This window comes from Capra hircus, chromosome 13 (assembly GCF_001704415.2).
Source record: "Capra hircus breed San Clemente chromosome 13, ASM170441v1, whole genome shotgun sequence".
NCBI lineage: Eukaryota > Metazoa > Chordata > Mammalia > Artiodactyla > Bovidae > Capra > Capra hircus.
The window spans coordinates 74,738,399-74,754,100 of NC_030820.1; the positions used below are offsets into that span (position 1 = coordinate 74,738,399).

The 15,702-nt window shown below is 49.9% G+C and overlaps 1 protein-coding gene across 1 annotated transcript; it reads right to left on the bottom strand.

Annotated features, from left to right (window-relative positions):
- On the bottom strand, window positions 472–4,899 carry LOC102169608 (thyrotropin-releasing hormone receptor-like). Its single transcript, XM_018056907.1, is given in 3 exon segments — window positions 472–930; window positions 4,167–4,251; window positions 4,253–4,899. Coding segments are annotated over 3 exon segments (1,131 nt in total). The 3' UTR covers window positions 472–531.

A 15,702-nucleotide genomic window follows, 5' to 3' on the forward strand; every position in this document is an offset into this window, starting at 1 on the left:
CTCAAATCTTCCTCAAACTGGAAGCCAGATCTCAGCAACGGGTCTTGAGTATTAGGATTAAAATTTGTTTTTATTCATTATCTATTCATTTGTGGCTCAGCTGGTAAAGAATCCGCCTGCAATGGGGGAGACCTAGGTTCGATCCCAGGGTTGGGAGGATCCCCTGGAGAAAGGGAAAGGCTACCCACCCCAGTATTCTGGCCTGGAGAATCCCATGTACTATATAGTCCATGGGGTCATAAAGAGTCAGATACGACTGAGCAACTTTCATTTTCATTCATTCATTTATTCATATAATAAATATTTGGGAGCATCTCTTAGATTTGTATATTTATTGAATTTGTATATTTATTTAAATATTTGTATATTTATTGAAACTGTTTTACTAAATACACAAATCTAGGCTGTCTGTGATGTAAACAGAGATCCCTAGGGTTGCGCAGTGCACAGCTCATGCACCTCTCCCGAGCAGCCCTGGACACCACTCTCTCCTCCAACCCCATGTCTCCGATGCATGGAGACCCCTTCACCTCAATAGGGGTAAATGGGGGGGGGCTCTCGCCGTGAAGTGGCAGGATCCCCTTCCTGTATGGACATCACACTCCCTGGTTTCCTCCAAGAGCCCAGTCTGTCCTGGGAACAGTCTCCGATGACGCTGTCATAAACAGGGCTGGCCTCCTGGGGCAGGGGCTTGGGCCGGGCCAGGTGGCACTGAAACAGTCCATGGAAGGCCTCCCGGAAACGCTGGGACATGAGGGCATAGACGATGGGGTTGACGGCGCTGTTCATCTAGATGCAAAGGCGGCAGAAGAGAAGGAAGCCAAGGTTGAGGTAGGGCGGGCTCAGGAAGGAATTCACCACCACCAGGGCGCGGTAGGGCAGCCACAGCAGAGCAAGAAGGACCACCGCCATGGCCAGCCTCTTGGTGACCTGCTGGGTGAGACAGGAAAACAAGAAACGCGTGGGTGCCAAGGGAGAATCCTGGCTTCCAGGTCTCTCTGTAACACAAGAGTGTCCGGGCCTGGCCAATCTGTGATTGCACGCATGTCCTCACTTCAACTCCATCCTCACCAAGAAAACCGCTCTGCATCCTTCTCTGCTCTGCTCAGGTCTTCGGAAACCTCCCAGCTCCAATCCACCTCCAAAGCCTTTGAATGGGCGGCTCCCACATACTGGACGCAAATTCACTCATCCACTGAGCTTCAGGCCCTTTCTCTATAGGATGGAGACACGGTACTGCTGTCATCATAGGTGGACACGAGGACTGAAGGAGTTCATGCCAGTAAAGAATGTAGAATAGTGCCAGCCATAGGAGAGATGCTTTTGCAGGTTTATTGTGGGTTTACTGCTGCTGCTGCTGCTGCTAACATAACCTCTACTACCACTATTGCAACTGTGTGAGGTTCAGAGCGGGCACAGCTGGGTTAGAATCCTTGCTCCAATGCAAACCAGCTGTTTGGCCTCGGACTGTCCCTCTCTCCAGCTACATCACTTCTCCCCAACAGACCCAGCCACATGCTTCCTTCCGGCTCTTTCACTCACCCTGCCCCCTCCCTTCTGATTCTCCTTCCTGCCTTTGCTCTTGGCCACCTGTTTGCCCCTCCCTGCTCCCTCCTCTTCACTTCCTAACTCTTCAGATCTCCGCAGCACTTCCCTTAAAGCACAGACTAAATGAAGCCTCCAAGAGGAGTGCACGCTGGAAGGCGTTTCATAAGATGCAGTTTCTAAATTCTGGAATGAAATCGCCACAAGGGGGCGGCTGTCAAGGGAGCCGGGACATCACTAACACTGCGGAGGCTAGCAGCGCCCATGAGCCCCGGACCCTGGAGTCCTCAGTGACCCCTCCAGAGACCAAACATGGTGGCAAACGTTATGAGCTTCAACTGCTCAAATAGTCCTTGATGAGCTTAATGAGCTGCAACTGCTCAAATAATCCTGTCACCGGTTCTGTGACCAGCAAACCCTGGATACATTCAATCTGCTCTGGGGAACAAGGGAGAGATAACTTTCTCATCAAGGCAGAAGCTAGCCTGGTTTTCCAGAGTACAATTACTTCTTAGAGTCTGTGAGTTTAGTTCCTCTCCTAAGAGACTTGGCTCTGGCTGAGTCAATAAATTCATGTTATATAATATTCTCCAGGAACCATGAAAAATCACAGGAATTCCCTAGAAGGTCTTGACTTCTGACTGTACCAAATTCAGATCCTGTTCCATTCTATTTTACGTTCACTTGGGTGAGAAATACCAGCAGTGTGGTGGGTCCTGGAGCCAGGTTTCCTGGGTTCAAATCTTGGTTCTGTCACTTACCAACTCTGTGACCTTGGGCAGCCTTTCTGTGACCCAGTTTCCTCTGAGATGATGACACGATACATCACGGAGTTGGTGTAAAAACTCAATGTTATAAAAATAAAACATAAATGCCCCAACAAAACAATAGCAATAGGTACCATATATTGAACACTTACTATACGTCAGATTTATATTTACTACCATCCACTGGGGTAGATAGACACTATAATTATTTTTATTTTCCAGTGGAAGAAATCAAGTCTCAGCAAGGTGAAGTGACTTACCCAAAGCCACACAACAAGACATTAACAAAGCTAGGGGCTAGAACCTAGGTCTAGGATACTCTTTTTATGTCTAGAAGTTTCACCTACAGCATATTTCAGGCAGGATTTTGATCCCAGTCCTTCTGGGTTGAGCCTGAGAACAGAAACAGTAGTAAATAAGTGTGAGGACAGGAGTTGCATTTGTCTGGAACCAAAACTTTCTATTTTAGACTTGTTCAGCCCATGTCCTGCCACCTTCCCTCTAAAAACTACTTTGATCTAAGTTGTCTGCAAGCAGGATGGGCCAAAGGGGCTTTTGGGGGCAGTTGGAAGAGCCCCCCCAACAGTGCGCCCATTCCAAGAGGGAGGGAGATGGCACAGATGGTTCTTGCCTGGCTCAGGAGTGATTCAGCCAGGACGAGGTGCCTCCGCCTCCCACACGAGCTGTGGGTCGGGGTGGCAGGCTGAAGATAAAGACCAGCTGGACCCAGAGAGAGGTCCTCCTACCTCTATTCCTGGAAACCCCCGTGGTATGGTGAAACTGCTGGAACAGGGGTGAAGATACAGGGATGGGCAGTTGGGTTCCTGCTCCCAGGTCCCCTGCCGTGTCACCTCGGTCCCTCCCTTGTCCCCTCTGCCTGTTGCCTTTTCCGTAAATTCAGGTAGTAAACCTCCCGAACAGGAGTGATTTCAGGAACCATCAGATAATCAGGCACACAGCAAGCACTCAGTAAATGCTGGATTCCTCCCCAGGATCCTTTCTCCTCTTGTGCTTTCAGACTGTCCACTGAAGCAGCTTTAGCACCAGAGGGTGTGGAATTGTCTTGGAAAGTCACTTCACCTCTCTGAGCCTCACTTTCCTCATCAGTAGAAGAAGGGGAATACGGGCTATGGTGGAGGGACTCACTGAGGAAGTATAATAATAAATCAACATGAATTTAGCCTTTAGCGTCCGACTCTTCGCGACCCCATGGACTGTAGCCTGCCAGGCTCCCCTGTCCATGGGATTTTCCGGGCAAGAATACTGGACTGGGTTGCCATTTCCTTCTCCAGGTGATCGTCCCGACCCAGGGATTGAACTTGGGTCTCCTGCACTGCAGGCAGACTCTTCACCACGTGAGTCACGAGGAAAGCCCAAGTTTGTGACATTGACTCTAAATGAATTATTCCATTTCTGTGGGCACTCCAAAGTGCTGCACATTGCCCTTATCTCCTACAACAGGAGAGGAAACAAGCTCAGAAAGGCAGAAGTGATCTCTCCCAAAACAAGCCCAATAAGTGTCACGACCCGGATTTGAGCTTGACTCCAGAGGGCTTCCCTGGTGGCTCAGACCGTCAAGAATCTGCGTGCAATGTAGGAAACCTGGGTTCCATCCCTGGGTGGGGAAGACCCCCGCCCTGGAGAAGGGAATGGCCACCCACTCCAGCATTCCTGCGTAAAGAATTTGGACAGAGGCGCCTGGTGGGTTACAGTCCATGGGGTCGCAAAGTCGGACACGACTGAGCCACTAACCCTTTCACTACATTTTTGACTGCAGAAGGGCCCAAGGTGCCATCCACCCATCTGCTGCAGGCTCAGTACAGGGGTCTGAAAGAGAGGGGAGGAGGGCCCTACCTGCTTCCGGGAGTTGAGGGCACTCCTCCTGCCGCGGGAAGACAAGCGCCCTTGGCCAGCGGGGCCGCCCTCGTGCACAGAGCCCCGACCGTCCGGGGTCGCCAGGAGGCAGCGGCCCCGCGAAGAGGACGCGCGCTATGAGCGCGTAGCACACGGTGGCCAAGCCCAGCGGCAGCGCGTAGAAGGGCGCGAAGGCCAGGAAGCAGACAGGCAGGTAGAGGGAGCGCGACACGCGGTAGCCGCACTGCACCTGCACGCCGTCGGCGTACGCGCTCTCGCGCGTGTCCACCAGGAAGAGCCAGAGCACGCAGGAGGCGCCGGTGCCCAGCCACACCAGCGCCGCGATGCGCTTGGCCCGCGCCGCCGTGCACAGAGCCTGGGCGCTCAGAGGGCGGCAGATGGCGAGGTAGCGCTCCACCGTGAACGCGGTGATGGAGCCCGTGGACGCGTTGATGCCCACGTACTGCAGGTAGGTGATGCCCAGGCAGCCGGCGTGGCCGAAGATCCAAACCCGGGCGGAGGCCGCCTCGGTCACAGCGGGCACTCCAGCCGCCAGGAGCACCAGCAGGTCCGCAGTGGCCAGGCTCACCAGGTAACAGTTGGTGGACGTGACCATGTGGCGGCTCCGGGCCACCACCGGGACCACCATGGTGTTGCCCGCCACCCCCACGGCGCACACGAGGGGCACCAGGGTCAAGGTCACTGCCTGGAGAGTCAGTGGGGGGCGGGGCATGAAGCCCGGGCCCGACGAGTTTGCGCGCTCAGAGTGCTGGGGTGGGGGGGGGCGGCTTCTCCATGCGCCCCTGTCCGCGCTGCCCGGCGAAGGCTGCAGCGAGTTGGCGAATGACTCCAGGTGCAAAGGTGTCCTGGGAGAATCTCCCTGAAGGCAGCTGCGCGTCTCGGGGAGGAGGGGCGGGTCTCGCAGCGTCTCCAGCTTAACTGGTTTCTCCAACTCCAGGCAGGGCCTCACTGCCCCCACCCGGGACGCTGGGAACTCGGAGGCATCAGGAACTAGGCTCGTGCTGCTCAGCTGGCGCGATCGCTCCCGGGGTGGGGTTGACTGCGGCAGAGCATTCTGGTAGGGTCGCGCTCTAGCAGGGGACCGGGCACCCGAATGCCGCGTGCTTCAGGACCAACTGCTGGAGCGCTCTCAGCTCCTACCTTTCCTCTCCAGTTCTGGAGGCTCAGGACTCTAGACTCGGGGATCCAGGCGATGAAGCTCGGTGCGCGGACTGACCGATCCTTCGCCTCTCTAACCTCTTCGCTCGGCTCTGCACGACTCCCCCAGGCAGGCTCCCCTACTGTTGCCTTGTCCTCTCCACTGATGCCACTTGGCTCATTCCGGTTGCCCCAGCTCGGCACCAGTTCTTTCCACCAGCTCCTGGCACCGCACGAGGTCAGATCGGGGACGGTGCGGTGGGGAACGGAAGTTGAAAAAGGAACGGTGAGCCCTGCTCGCGCGCCCCTACCCTGGGCTTTGCGTCCTCCCTTCTTTCTCTACAGGAGCATCCCCTCTGGACCCGGAGGTGGGCGGCGGGATAGGGAGGAGTCGAAGACCCGCTGGCTTTCCAACACAGTTCCGGGATCCTATCCCATTCTCCCTGGCAGAAACCTCTGCCCTGCTCCTGACAAACTGGGAGCAGAGACCCAGAGCTTCGGGAAAGGAAAGCTACTTGCTTCTCTGTACTTGGGTTGCTCCTGTCTCCTCCTAAAGCAGTGAAGTTGCTCAGTCGTGTCCGACTCTGCGACCGCAAGGACTGTAGCCTACCAGGCTCTTCCATTCATGGAATTTTCCAGGCAAGAGTACCGGAGTAGGTTGCCATTTCATTCTCTTGCTTACTTTTCCCAATTTTCTTTCCTTCTTCCTGAAGCTGACCTGTAAATTCTTGGAGGGTGCCCCGCCCCACAAGAATCTCTCCAGTCCAGATGGTGCCATTCACAGGGCACAAACCTGTTAGGAATCTTAAGCTCTGTTCTTGCTGCCGAAAGGATGCTTAAGGGTAGTTGAATGAATGAAAGGACTTGTCTCTTCACTAGAGAAAGCTCCTTGAAGGTGGGACCACACTAAGCTTCATAAGAGGCATAGAGGCTGCTTCCAGGGAGCCTAGCTTCCTGCCTGCACCTAGCAGATGCTGACAGTTGTTTGCTGCTGACGATCCGTCGATTATGCTCTCTAAAAATTATTTCTTCATCTGTGAAATGGAATAATAATGATAAAACACATCTCGGAGTGTCCTTGGGAGGCTCACATGATTGATGTGGGGAAAATCCATGTGAAACACTTAGCTGTGCTTGGCTGTGGCAAGGGGCGAATATGGGTAGTTACACTTCTATCCCTGTCTCTCCATCTCTATCATCCATCTATCTATCGCTGTATCCCTCTCCTCCCCCTTCTTCTCTGAAGAGCTTGCTGTGTCTACAAATCTGATAAATGGACAAAGAAAGAATGAGAGGGAACTTGCCAGGGGAGTATTCTGGGGGCACCAGCCAAAATTCCATTGTCCCCGTTGTCAGTCGTTATCACAAATGATGACTCATGTGTATGAACCACCAGGTATTGCCTGGCGATGCTCTGTGTGCTCCCCAAATATGTAATTCTATACTCTCTGTGTCCTATGGGGCAAGTACTATGAGATCCCCACTCTGCCCTGTTCAAAGTTCTGGTTCAAAGTTCAAAGTTCAAAGTTCATGGGTGGTTGCCAGATAATGATAACGGAACACAAGTGAACCAAACTGTCCTCAATTATCAGAAAGCAAAGACTATCCAAGTGGGAAGGGGAACCCACTCAATAATTTAACACATGTGCACTGATGGTCTTCTGTTATGTTAGGGTCTGAGCTGGGTTGTTGTTATGAATAGCCAACTTAGAATTAGGCAAAGTGGGCATGATTGCTCCCCTTTTACAGATGTGGAAACAGGGTTTTAGAGAGATGAGGTGATCTACTTGGTGTTAATTGACAGTAGAGATAAAGTCAGTGTTGGAACCAGATCTATCTGGTTCTAAACCTTCCACCAGACCCTGCCCTTTTGAAGGCATTTCAGTTAGGGGGCCACTGTGAACACAAAAAAACTTGGTCCCTGGCTTCCTACCACTTATAGTGTAGTAAGGGAGGAAGGCAGGAAGCAAATAGATAATCACACGTGTCATAAGAGTTTTAAGATACTACAGCAGTGTGAGTTGGAGAGCCATAGTTTTTTTTTTCTTTTTCTTTTAGGTTTTGACCACATCGTGTAGCAAGTGGGATCTCAGTTCCGCAACCAGTGACTGAACCCGCACCCCCTGCGTTGGAAGCACAGAGTCCTAGTCACTAGACCACCAGGGAAGTCGTGGTAATGCAATCCCAAGAAAATGATGTTTAAGCAGAGTTCCTGGTCATTCTATTTGTCCATCATCAATTCTATCCCAAACAATTTAAGTTACTAGTTTTCTTTTCACCCAGGATCCACAGAAAATAAATTTTACATAGTATCTTAGTATACCTCTCACACTCACATGCAGGCAACCAGCTGAAACGATTTTTACAAAATTACACTTGGGCTTACTAGGAGCAACGTGTGCCGGTATTTTCTATTCTATTTTTTAGAAAGACTGGTTGCCATTTGTTAATTTGGTTCCTGATCCACATTTTGTGGCCCATCCTTTGAAAAACATTTCAGCCAGTCTTGCTAGTCCCATCTCCCCTCCCAGTGATCAGGGTGGAAAGAAGCAAGAGACTAATTCTAGTTAATGAATCATGAAGGATTATTGCTGCGGTGGGGGGGGGGCGCTGCTCTGGGGAGGCTATATTCTTATATAACCAGCTCTAGTGGAAGGGAGGGGTGGAGCAGAGAAAGAGGGAGAGAGGGAGAGAGGGGAGGGAAGACTCTAGGAGAGTCACAGGAGGGACACACCGGGCCGTCTGCAGTCCAATGGTTGTGATGGTGCTACAAGAGGGAGCCTTCTTCCTCTCACTCCTATAAATTGCTGCATGAAGAACCTCTGGTCTGAGACCTGAGCACAGGTGGGTGGTCTTGCTGTTTCACAGACTGCTTCCACCCTCTTTGATCAACAGGGAAGAGACAAGAGCCCCTGAGAGATGATGCTGCAGAGTTGCCCAGTCCTTGACCTGAGATTGGAACCCAGCACTTGAACTCACGTCTAGGATCACCTTGGCATTTCCAGGTGGGCAGTGAGGTGGGGCAGCAGAGTTGTTGGCCTTCTTACCTGGTACCTTTTCTTCCCGGCAGTCATCCCAAGGATGGTCCTGTGGCAGCCAGCAGAGGGCGTCAGCTGCTGCCAGCTTTCCAGGTCCCTGGACCATTCACCATCTCCGGCTGGAGACCCCAGGGCTCTCTCCCTCACCTCAGTCAAGGGAAATTAGCACCACCTCGCCCATCTGACTTGCTCTGAAGTCAGAGTAGGAGAAAGGTCAACATTCACATTTGTGACTCTGGGAAAAATCACATAATCCTCTCTGAACCTCAGGCTTCTTATCTGTAGACTTTGCTCATGCCAGAGGGCTCTTGGGATAGAAGACAGAAGGAGGTTCCAGCCCCGTGTTTTCCAGTCTCTAGGCCAAAGAGGAAGAGGCTCCCGAGGTAAAGTGTGGGACTGTCAGGAGAGCTGGAACTGGCCTTCACTCTGCTCCGTCCTTCTGGGCCGGGCACCCAGCAGGGAGCCCGGTGTGTGTCCTGAAAGGAGCTAAGCCTCAGACAAGCGATCTGACAACCTCCTCCTCATCATTTCTGTCCTTCATAAACATCAAACTTGTCTCCACTTTAGGGCCTTTGCACTTGCAGCTTTTCCTGTCTGGAATGTTCTTTCCTTTTCTTTTTGCAGGTCTGTCTCCTGCTTATCCTTCAGGCCTCGAATCAAAAGCTATCTCCTTAGAGAGGCTGTCCCTGGCCACCCCATCTAAGATTGCTGACCACCCTCTTTGTCTCCAGGTGAAATTATCTTGCTAACTTATTACCTTGTTTGTTGCCAGTCTTTCATCTAGGATGTAAGTTTCATAAGGAGCTTCATGTGTCCCTTTTACCACTGGATCACCAGACCTCAGCACAGGGCTTAATATACAGAGTTGTCCAATAAATATTCGTTGAGTAAACGTAGGAAATGTTGGACATCTCAGGTGGTGCTAGTGGTAAAGAACTTGCCTGCCAGTGCAGGAGATGTAAGTCATGTGATTGTGACTTAATCCCTGGGCTGGGCAGATCCCCTGGAGGAGGGCAGGGCAACCCAGTGTTCTTGCCTGGAGAATCCCATGAACAGAGGAGCCTGGTGGGCTGCAGTCCATAGGGTCACAAAGAGTCAGACACGACAGAAGCAACTTATCACAGCACAGCACACAGCACGTGAGATGTTGGTGAATTCTGTGCATTTGTAAAGCTTGGGCCAGACGCTTCTTTCCATGCGTATCTCACATGGATAGAGGAGAGCTCTGTTAGCTCCCACTGAAAGGAAGGGAAAACGACGTACAGAGAGACTTAGTGATTTGTTCAGTGTCACACAACTACTAACTAAGTGGTGGAGTCTGAACTCCGTTTGTTAGCTGTGCGGCTTTGGGGAAAGTAGTTAACCCCTCTGAATCTCAATTTCTTTGCCTCTAAACAAAGATGACAATACCATTGATCTCATACACTTCTGTGAGGTTTAAACCAGATGATGTACATGGGGGTTTTATAGAGTTTGGGGCGCATCTGATGGCGTGCTGGAGCCAGCTCATGAGAGTCAGTTGCAGGCATCCATTCCTAGGTCCTCTTCCCATGACAACATGTGGGTTGCTTGAAATCACATGGTAGGAGTATTTACACCATGGAAATCAGCAAACACTATATATGAGGGCTTTTATTTTTTTTCTTAAAGAGCCAGTTGTTAAGCATTTACTAGCAAACTCCGCACACCCAGCAAACGCTAGCTATTATTATCTGTAATGCTCTCATTTTTATAGGGGCAAAAGTTCATGTAATACTTGGGAAATTTTTAAAAAATGTGTGGGTGAGTCACTGCCCATGCAAATGACAAGGCAGCTTTGTGAGAGCGGACGTGATGGGGGCTGGGTGTTGGGGAGACTAGCGTGCTCCTCGGGGATGAGGACAAACACCTTTGGGGAGTGGGTGGAAGAGTGGCCGGAGTGCGGCCAGCTCAGTGCAATTGCTGACTCACAGCTGAAAAATACCCCAGAGCTGAGGGCGTAGGAGTGGAGGGGGCGGATGGCAGGATTTCTGTTCTCCATCCTTGTGAAAACCCAACCACTGGGATGTGCCTTTGGATGTCAGTTCCATTAAAGGACGGATCAGAGGCGCTGGCTTGAAGCTCCATCTGTGTGTCCTCCCTCTGTAATGACATGTGACTGCAGGGAACCTGACTCACTGGGCTCGCCTTGAGTCCTGGCATTCAGATAAACACTTTGGTAGCAACATAGAGTGAAAGGGAAAGTAATTTTATTTTTAGTGGAGTTTCTGGAGAAAACCCCAAGGGGAGTAATACACCACAAAAATGTTTTTAAAAATCCCCTTTTCTCATCTCTGTGTCTCAGTGTTTCATCCTCCAGGTAGCAACGTTATGAATATTTTCTCTTTCCCTCTTATTTCTAACCTGCCTGCCTCCCATCTGAAAAGTATCCATCTCTAGGGCAAATATGATACACAATCCATTCTTCTTCCTAATAGCCAATCAATCCTCCTTTTCAATGGGGTTTTCAATTGGGTAAAACCTTAACCCGTAGCATTCAGTAGAGTAGAGGAGACCAGAATGGAATAGATAGACTGCACTAGAATAGAACAGAACCAGATATGATTACATGGACTGCGACAGAATAGGACAGGAGAAAAAACATCAAAGTGCATTGCACAAGTTAAGACTAAACGTGGGGTCTTCCCTGGGGGTCCAGGTTTGATCCCTGGTCAGGAAACTAAGATCCTATTTGCTGTGGAGCAACCATGCCCACATGGGGCAAATATTGAGGCTGCGAGCTCTGGAGCCTGCGTGAGATGAATGAGTCCACGTGCCACAACCAAAGACCCTGTATGACACAAGGAAGATCCCACATGCCGCAACGAAGACCTGACACAGACAAACAAATGAATAAATAATTTAAAAAAACTGCTTTTCATTAAAATTTTATTTTAGTTTGTGTGTGCATGTGTGTGTATGTGTGTGTGTGTGTGTGTTTGTGCACGTGCATGCTCAGTTGCTTCAGTCATGTTCAACCGTTTGTGACCCCATGGACTGTAGCCCACCAGGCTCCTCTGTGCATGGGATTCTCCAGGCAAGAATACCGGAGTGGGTTGCCATTCCCTTCTCCAGGGGATCTTCCCCACCCAGGGATCGAACCCAGGTCTCCTGCATTGCAGGTGGTTTCTTTACCACGGAGCCCCTGGGAAAGCCCATGTGTGTGTGTATGTGTATGTGTGTAGTTGCAAAGAAACAGGTATTTTCTGTGTGGGCTGAGGTCAAAAAAGTTTCAAAGTCATTGTTTTGGCATGTCTTCTCAAAGTATAGTTTTTCAGTCTTTGGAAAACTGAAATCTGTTTCCCAGCCTTACAGATTGGATTCCAGTGTGATTGTGGCTCTCTCGCTAGTGGTAAAGAACCCGCCTGCCAATGCAGGAGATGTAAGAGACACGGGTTTGATCCCTGGGTCAGGAAGATCCTCTGGAGGAGGGCATGGCAACCCACTCCAGTACTCTTGCCTGGAGAATCCCATGGACAGAGGAGCCTGCTGGGTCAGAGTCCATGGGGTCGCACAGAATCAGACACCCCTGAGGCGATACAGCATACACGTGCAATTTGTGAAGTGAAAGTAGAGTTGCAGTTTCATTGCTTCTATTTCTATTGGTAAGCAGTGTCCTGAAAGCCCGATCACCGTGTACAGCCCTGCAAGGCAGGGATGCTGAGCCCTTCACCTGGGGATGCATCATTCATGTGGCCCGTGCTATGGACCGCTTCCCCTACAGGTGCGCCTGTGGTAGCCCTGCTGGAGGTGCAGGGATCTCAGTATTAGGGGACTAGTATTTTGGGAGTCGAAAGGCCAAGCCTGGGCATCCATGTTTTTGGGGGCCAAGTCTCCCACATGCAGCCTGGCTCTGGTTACAGAGGCACCTTTCTCATCTGTCGACACAGCTAAGAGAGTGCATCCTGAGAGCCAGCAGTTTGAACCCTGCTTCCTGATTTCTTACCTTCCTGATTTATCCCAGAGCCAAGTTCCTTGGTTAAGGCAGCTCTGGACCCTCATTCCTGGACGTCCTTTCCTCTAGTACTTCCAACCTTTCATAAGGACTCATTCCCTGTGTTAAATATCTCCTGGCTTAAAATATCTAAGGAATTTTCTTTAATCTGTAATCAAACCCTAACTGAGAGGGCACCCAGTTCAGGTCACATTAGTCCTTTTCAAATTAGATCAAATTAGTTTCATATTTCTTTTTTTTTTTTTTCAAACTTCAAACTTTTTATTTTGTATTAGGGTATCAGTTCAATTCAGTCACTCAGTTACATCTGACTCTTTGCGACCCCATGGACTGAAGCACACCAGGCCTCCCTGTCCATCACCAGCTCCCAGAGTACACTCAAATTCAGGTCCATCGAGTTGGTGATGCCATCCAACCATCTCTTCCTCTGTGGTCACCTTCTCCTCCTGCCTTCACTCTCTCCCAGCATCAGGGTCTTTTCCAATGAGTCAGTTCTTCACATCAGGTGGCCAAAGTATTGGAGTTTCAGCCTCAGCATCAGTCCTTCCAATGAATATTCAGGACTGATTTATTTTACGATTCACTGGTTTGGTCTCCTTGCAGTCCGAGAAACACTCAAGAGTCTTCTCCAACACCACAGTTCAAAACATCAGTTCTTCAAAGTACTTAGCTTTCTTTATGGTCCAACTCTCACATCCATACATGACTACTGGAAAAACCATAGCTTTGACTAGACAGACCTTTGTTGGCAAAGTAATGTCTCTCTCTGCTTTTTAATATGCTGTCTAGGTTGGTCATAGCTTTTCTTCGAAGGAACAAGCGTCTTTTAATTTCATGGCTGCAGTCATCATCTGCAGTGATTTTGGAGCCCAAGAAAATAAAGTCTCTCACTGTTTCCATTGTTTTCCCATCTATTTGCCATGAGGGGATACCATGATCTTAGTTTTTTGAATGTTGAGTTTTAAGCCAGCCTTGAAGTCAGGCGTATACATGTAACCACACCCCACTCCCATCCAGGCTGGCACATAACAGTGAATAGAGTTCCATGTGCTATACAGTAGGTTCTAGTTGGTTATCCATTTTGAATACAGGAGTGTGTACGTGACCTTATCTACCCATTACTCAGACTGCACACAAAGGAAGACCTAGAAACTGACTCAGAAGCAAGAAAACTTTTTTTAGATGTTTAGGAGTGATGATGAACAGTTTGCATCTCCTATTTTGTTTTTTAAATCTGTTGTTATAAACAACAGCAAAAGACAACTCATGGCTTTATTTTATGGTACTTAATCAGGATGTGGGCTGCCGTCTATGGGGTCACAAAGAGTCGGACATGACTGAAGCGACTTAGCAGCAGCAGCAGATCTGCTCTAGCCAGAATCTGGAGGGGAGCGGAGGGCATCAGGGGAGAGAGGAGTGCTTGGCTCTGGGGACCCCACAGCCCCACTTTCTCCTACTCTGCCAGCCTGGGACGACAGGCTGCCCACACTCCTTGGCTCACGGCCCCTCCCTCACAACAAAATCACCCAAACCTCTGCTCTGGCCATCATATCCCCTCTTCCCGACTCTGTCCTTCCTTCTCCCTCTTGTGATGACATTGCCCTCCCCCGCACACGATATTTCAGGATAATCTCCCCATTTCAAGACACTTGACAGTCACATCTGCAAAACCCCTTTGGCCATGTCAGGTAACATACTCACAGGTTTTGAGGATTAGGGTGTGGACCGCTTTAGGGGGCATTATTCTGTCCACCACATGCTTGGTCCTGAGGGAGCTGGCCTTGGCACACAAAGTTGATGGCTGGAGTCTGATGCGATTCTCCCAAACATACTGGCTGTTCAAGTGGAAACACTTGGCTTGGGATGTGCTCTTACTGCTTAGCATCTTCCCGTTTGGCCACAAACTCAGCCTACTTCCAATGCTTGACCATCCCCTCCTGCAAGCCCCAGATCTTCAGGAAGGAGCTGAGACCAGAGAGAATGCAATTCTACCTCCTGGGACTTCCCTGGTGGTCCAGTGGCTAAGACTCCGAGCTCCCAAGGTGGGTGGCCAGGCTTCGATCCCTGCAGGGAACTAGCTCCCACATACCTCAACTAAAGATCCCATGTGCAACTAAGACCCAGTGCAGCCAAACAAGTGAATAAGCAAGTATTTTAAAACATTCTACCGCCAGGTATCTGGCTGTGTACATAATCATTACTGAGCCCTTGCTCGGCTTCTGCTTGAGATGCTAGGAAAACTGTGGAAGACCAGACAGATAGCACGGAGTTTGCATGCTCGTGGGCATGTCATGAAACACACCTTCAAGTAAACAAACAAACAAAAGGAGAGAGCTAAATATACAAATGCATACATAAGACAATAAAGGGTATTGGTAGAATTATGTATAAAGATGATAGAACAATTTAATATGAAAGAGCAGGGGTCAGCAACCATTTTATTTAAAGAGCCAGATGATAAATATTTTAGATTTCCTACACCATGTCTGAACTACTCATATTTCCCATCACAGCAAAGGAAGTCAGAGACTACTTAAATAAGTGTATCAAAAGTCCAATAAAACCTATTCATGGAAACAAACCTGATCTGGCCCACAGATTGGAGCTTGCTGACTCCTGCGATAGAGGAGGACTAGGTGGGATGGGACAATTTTAGGTAGAGTAGTCAGGGAAGTCTTCTCTGAGGAGGTGATACTTAAGCTAATGTCCCAGTGATGCAAAGAAGCTGGCCTTGATTGAAGCAAGAGTGTTCTAGGATGTGGGAATAGCAAGAATATCACCTTGAGGTGCAAATCAGCCTCTGGGGAGCTTAAGTCCATGCAAGCGAGGGAAAGGCTGACTCGGTCAAGAAATTGTAACACAGGCAGGAAAGAGATCTCAAAGGGATAACTTAGGAGAGTTTAATGAAGACACAGAGGTGGGGACTTGGTGAAGGGAAGGATGGGGACACCGCCAAAGACCTGTACCTGGTAGATTGGTACCTCTGGAAATGCAGCAGGGATTGCAGCCACGGGGCAGGGGTCACGCAGAGCGGGAACACGGGCCTCTGCCAGGAGGTCTCCCAGGCTAACATCCTGACCTCTCTCCCCGCTCCCACGTTAGACCTCCTGCCAGGGCATACTGTTGGCTGAGCCCAACCAGAGGTCAAAGGTCAGGGAGTGACAGAATCACTAAAGGTCAGATGCCTGGGAAAGAGAGCAGTGAGAGAAGGGCAGAAAATGACCTAGAGGGAAAGACAGGGAGTACCAAGCCCACAGGGTAAGGAGTTGTAGCAGCATTATAATTTCGATAGGGATGAAGTGGCCATAAACTACAATTACCCATCAATTTGAATTTCAGATAAACAACAAATATGGGTCTCATGTAA